The 5,000-nt window shown below is 45.8% G+C and overlaps 2 protein-coding genes across 4 annotated transcripts in view; both read left to right on the forward strand.

Moving 5' to 3' along the window:
- Positions 1–1,319, forward strand: part of tnfaip6 (tumor necrosis factor, alpha-induced protein 6) — a 10,224-nt gene extending 8,905 nt beyond the window's left edge. Inside the window, exons 5-6 of the mRNA XM_083922185.1 lie at positions 946–986; positions 1,100–1,319. Of these exons, the coding sequence (XP_083778311.1) occupies positions 946–986; positions 1,100–1,194 (136 nt within the window). The 3' untranslated portion in view covers positions 1,195–1,319. The remainder of the gene's footprint in view (positions 1–945; positions 987–1,099) is intronic.
- A 1,364-nt stretch (positions 1,320–2,683) lies between these two features.
- rif1 (replication timing regulatory factor 1) overlaps positions 2,684–5,000 on the forward strand; it is a 27,838-nt gene continuing 25,521 nt past the window's right edge. For all 3 annotated transcript variants that reach the window (XM_083921260.1, XM_083921262.1, XM_083921261.1), the window contains exons 1-2: positions 2,684–2,834; positions 4,766–4,861. The gene's annotated coding sequence lies outside the window, so the exon portion shown is untranslated. The remainder of the gene's footprint in view (positions 2,835–4,765; positions 4,862–5,000) is intronic.

The raw sequence follows: 5,000 nt of genomic DNA on the forward strand, positions 1-5,000 counted from the left end.
TAAAGTGTCCTCTAGGAGCATAAATGTGTGTTAAAGTGTCCTCTAGGAGCCTAAACGTGTGTTAAAGTGTCCTCTAGGAGCATAAACGTGTGCTAAAGTGTCCTCTAGGAGCATAAACGTGTGTTAAAGTGTCCTCTAGGAGCATAAACGTGTGTTAAAGTGTCCTCTAGGAGCATAAACGTGTGCTAAAGTGTCCTCTAGGAGCATAAACGTGTGTTAAAGTGTCCACTAGGAGCATAAACGTGTGTTAAAGTGTCCTCTAGGAGCGTAAACGTGTGCTAAAGTGTCCTCTAGGAGCGTAAACGTGTGTTAAAGTGTCCTCTAGGAGCATAAACGTGTGTTAAAGTGTCCTCTAGGAGCATAAACGTGTGCTAAAGTGTCCTCTAGGAGCATAAACGTGTGCTAAAGTGTCCTCTAGGAGCATAAACGTGTGTTAAAGTGTCCTCTAGGAGCATAAACGTGTGTTAAAGTGTCCTCTAGGAGCATAAACGTGTGTTAAAGTGTCCTCTAGGAGCATAAACGTGTGCTAAAGTGTCCTCTAGGAGCATAAACGTGTGTTAAAGTGTCCTCTAGGAGCATAAACGTGTGTTAAAGTGTCCTCTAGGAGCATAAACGTGTGTTAAAGTGTCCTCTAGGAGCGTAAACGTGTGCTAAAGTGTCCTCTAGGAGCATAAACGTGTGTTAAAGTGTCCTCTAGGAGCATAAACGTGTGTTAGAGTGTCCTCTAGGAGCATAAACGTGTGCTAAAGTGTCCTCTAGGAGCATAAACGTGTGTTAAAGTGTCCTCTAGGAGCATAAACGTGTGTTAAAGTGTCCTCTAGGAGCATAAACGTGTGCTAAAGTGTCCTCTAGGAGCATAAACGTGTGCTAAAGTGTCCTCTAGGAGCATAAACGTGTGCTAAAGTGTCCTCTAGGAGCTTAAACTGCAGTTTAATGTGTCGACAGATTCTGTGGTGATTATTTACCTGACGACATCATCAGCACAGGTGAGAGCTTCTGTTCCACATATGAAAACATTATAATAATAATAATAATAATAATAATAATAATAATAATAATAAATATGACTTCACACTGATTCTGTTCTCTCTCTCTGAAGGAAACGTGATGACGCTCAAGTTCCTCTCTGACGCCTCAGTGACGGCCGGGGGCTTCCAGCTGCACTACACCTCCTCCAACCACACTGTCCACTGACACACACACACACAGACACAGACACACACACACACACACACACACACACACACACACACACACACACACACACACACACACACACACACACACACACACACACACACACACTGCTGTACTCATGCTGTCACGTGTACTGTAATAATGTATTGATGTAATAATGAAGCAGTTGTGTCTCAATATGAATAAACCTGAATCCCAACGTTGTGTTCAAGCGTCTTTGTTTATAAAAACTCATCAGTTATGTTTTAATGAGGGTCCAGACCCGGTCCAGACCCGGTCCAGACCCGGGCAGCAGAGCCTCTGGGGTCGGGGCGCTGCTGCACGGGGGGCAGTGAGGGTGAGGGGCCTGGAGGGTCCAGACCCGGGCAGCAGAGCCTCTGGGGTCGGGGCGCTGCTGCACGGGGGGCAGTGAGGGTGAGGGGCCTGGAGGGTCCAGACCCGGGCAGCAGAGGCTCTGGGGACGTGGAGCGTCTCCTCTCTGTGGGGGAAGGAGCCGGAGCTTGTGAGGGAGGTGGAGCTCCCAGTTAGATCTGGGGGGGCTCACCTCCACACACAGTCTGGATCTGGACCCGTGCTCCTGGATAGGGGCTGGACCCTGGTCTTCTCTGGAGGGGCCCAGGGTGTGAGGGGCCGGGCGGGTGTGGGGAGACTCTCAAACCCCCGGCTGAGCGCCGCGGTGTTGGAGTTCACCCCGGTGGACCAGAGGGTGGCCTCCTTACGCCTGCGGGTGGTGGGGGGGGGGGGGGGGGGGGGGCTCTGACTGTTGTTGGTCATTATTATTATTGACTTGTATTAATATTTATAAATGTTGTTTGTTTGATGTTTACTTTGATGTCCTATTATTATTATTAATAGTAATAACATCAGTATTAACAGTATTATTTTTTTTTATATGATATTCTATATATATTCTAATATTTCCTGTTTTGTCACTGTATTTTATTTTAGTCTTTATATTCTTTGATTTACTACTCGCTATTTTTTATCATCATTATTAATATTAATATTATTATTATTATGATGTTTATGTGATATTTTGTATTTATATTTATTAAAGTCATTTGTTTCTTGTGTAGTTTGATGTTCTCTGTAAAAAGGTATTTTTTATTATTTTTATTACTTTTATTATTATTAATATTTTCATTTTTGTTATTAGAATTATTATTATTATTTTAATTATTATTATTTTTATTTTCAGTATAATTATTGTTCTAATAATTATTGGTAAAAGATACAAAGTAAATATATAATAAATATTATTTTATTATCATCATTGTTTTAATAATGATTGGAATATTTAAATTATAAAGTAAATATTATATTATTATAAATATTCTAATGTCCGCCCGCTCTCGCCCTTATAAGGAGAAGTGGGCGGTTCCGGATGTGACGTGTACGGTCCCGGATGTGACGCGTGCGGGTCAGAGGTAATTTCGTCCGTCAGCGTGGAGGTTTGGCGCCAGCAGCGGTTTCGCGGCAGAAGCAGGAAGAAAAAGAGCCGAACCACAGGCCCGGAGGCGACAAGAGGTGCTGCTCTGCTCCCGGTCCTGGTCCCGAACCTGGTTCTGATCTGGTCCCGGTCCTGGTTCTAGTCTGGTCTGGCCCTGGTCCTGGTCCCGGTCCCGGTCCTGGTCCTGGTGAGCCTCGGTCTGTTGTTGTGTCTAAAGTGGCAGAGTGAGTGTTTGTGTGTTCGCCTGTTAGCTTTGTTGTTTGTTGTTTGTTTGTTTGTTTGTGTAAATAAACCGGGACCGGGGGGCGGCCGCTGAGGCGGGCTCACCCCGGTGACAGCGCTCCTTTCCCCGCATGAATCTTTGCTCTAACCCGGAGGAGAGTGTCCAGACCTTCAGCTAGCATGTTAGCATCAGGCTGCTAATGCTGCGTTCACGGACCCTGTCCCTGAACGCAGCATGAGCAGCCTGACTCCTGCAGAGGTTTAGTTTTTATTTCGTGAAAGAAAAAATAATATATATAAATAAAGTAAAGAACATAAATAATATTTTTATAGTTTTTATAATTTTTATCTGATTCTGTCATTTTATATTTTCTGTTGTTACTTTATTCTCTTGTTAGTCTAATATTATAATTATTATTCTATTTTATATAATTATTTATATTCATAAATGTTTGTTTCATGTCCTCTGTTTTTATTATTATTATTATTTATTCATTATTAATAAAGAAAAGAGGAAAAAACAAACAATAACTCACTGAGAATTAACTCATTTTTGTTGTTTTTTAGTAAAAGATAAAAGTTTAGTTTAGTAATAAAACATAAAATACTTCAACAGTTTAAAGTTGAACTGTTTTTACACTTTTAGTTGTTTGTTTTTTCTTTTTTAAAGTGAATTTAGTGGAAAATGATTTTTAATGTAAATGTGAAATTCACCAAAGCTGCAAAATCTTTAAACTGGAGCTGAACCTGTTTTACGTGTTTGACCTCAGTGAAGGAGCAACAAGCATCAGTCGACCTCCTGCACACACACACACACACAGAGACACACACACGCACAGACACACACACGCACAGACACACACACACGCACGCACACACACACACACACACACACACACACACGCACACAGACACACTCACACACAGGCAGACACACACACACACACACACCGCACACACACACACACATTATTATTCTAACTCCCGTCTCTACTGAAGAATTCTCTTTACCTGCTGATTCTTTATTTTGCTTTGAACATTTTTAATGTGCGAGTGTTGAACCCGTTTGCTGGAGACCGACTGGTTCTGGTTCCTCTGTGTCCGAGGGGAAGCTGCTGGACTCTGGTCCTGGGCTCTGGTCCTGGACTCTGGTCCTGGACTCTGGTCCTGGACTCTGGTCCTGGACTCTGGTCCATGACTCTGGTCCATGACTCTGGTCCTGGACTCTGGTCCTGGGCTCTGGTCCTGGGCTCTGGTCCTGGACTCTGGTCCATGACTCTGGTCCATGACTCTGGTCCTGGGCTCTGGTCCATGACTCTGGTCCATGACTCTGGTCCATGACTCTGGTCCTGGGCTCTGGTCCTGGACTCTGGTCCATGACTCTGGTCCATGACTCTGGTCCTGGGCTCTGGTCCTGGACTCTGGTCCTGGACTCTGGTCCTGGACTCTGGTCCATGACTCTGGTCCTGGGCTCTGGTCCTGGGCTCTGGTCCTGGGCTCTGGTCCTGGGCTCTGGTCCTGGACTCGGGTCCTGGTCCTGACCTCTGGTCCATGACTCTGGTCCATGACTCTGGTCCATGACTCTGGTCCTGGACTCTGGTCCTGGACTCTGGTCCTGGACTCTGGTCCATGACTCTGGTCCATGACTCTGGTCCTGGACTCTGGTCCTGGACTCTGGTCCATGACTCTGGTCCATGACTCTGGTCCTGGACTCTGGTCCATGACTCTGGTCCATGACTCTGGTCCCGGGCTCTGGTCCATGACTCTGGTCCTGGACTCTGGTCCTGGACTCTGGTCCTGGACTCTGGTCCTGGGCTCTGGTCCATGACTCTGGTCCTGGGCTCTGGTCTCGGACTCTGGTCCTGACCTCTGGGTCCACTCTTCTCTTGTCTACAGCTCTGGGCAGCGGAGCCTGAACGCACCTGCAGGAGAAACTTCTCCTGGGCTGAAACTTTGGAAACTTTCCTGGAAACAAACGGGAATAAACTGGGGGTGAGTTTGACTTTGGATTTACTTTAAAGACATGAGAGGAGCTGGTACAGGGGCCAGAAGGTTAGGGCGCCCTCCCACTGTGCCTCCGTCCCGTGCTTTAGGCTCCTTGTCCCCCCCTCCAGGCGCATGGTCCCTCCTT

Source organism: Echiichthys vipera (assembly GCF_963691815.1).
Source record: "Echiichthys vipera genome assembly, chromosome: 10".
Lineage (NCBI taxonomy): Eukaryota > Metazoa > Chordata > Actinopteri > Perciformes > Trachinidae > Echiichthys > Echiichthys vipera.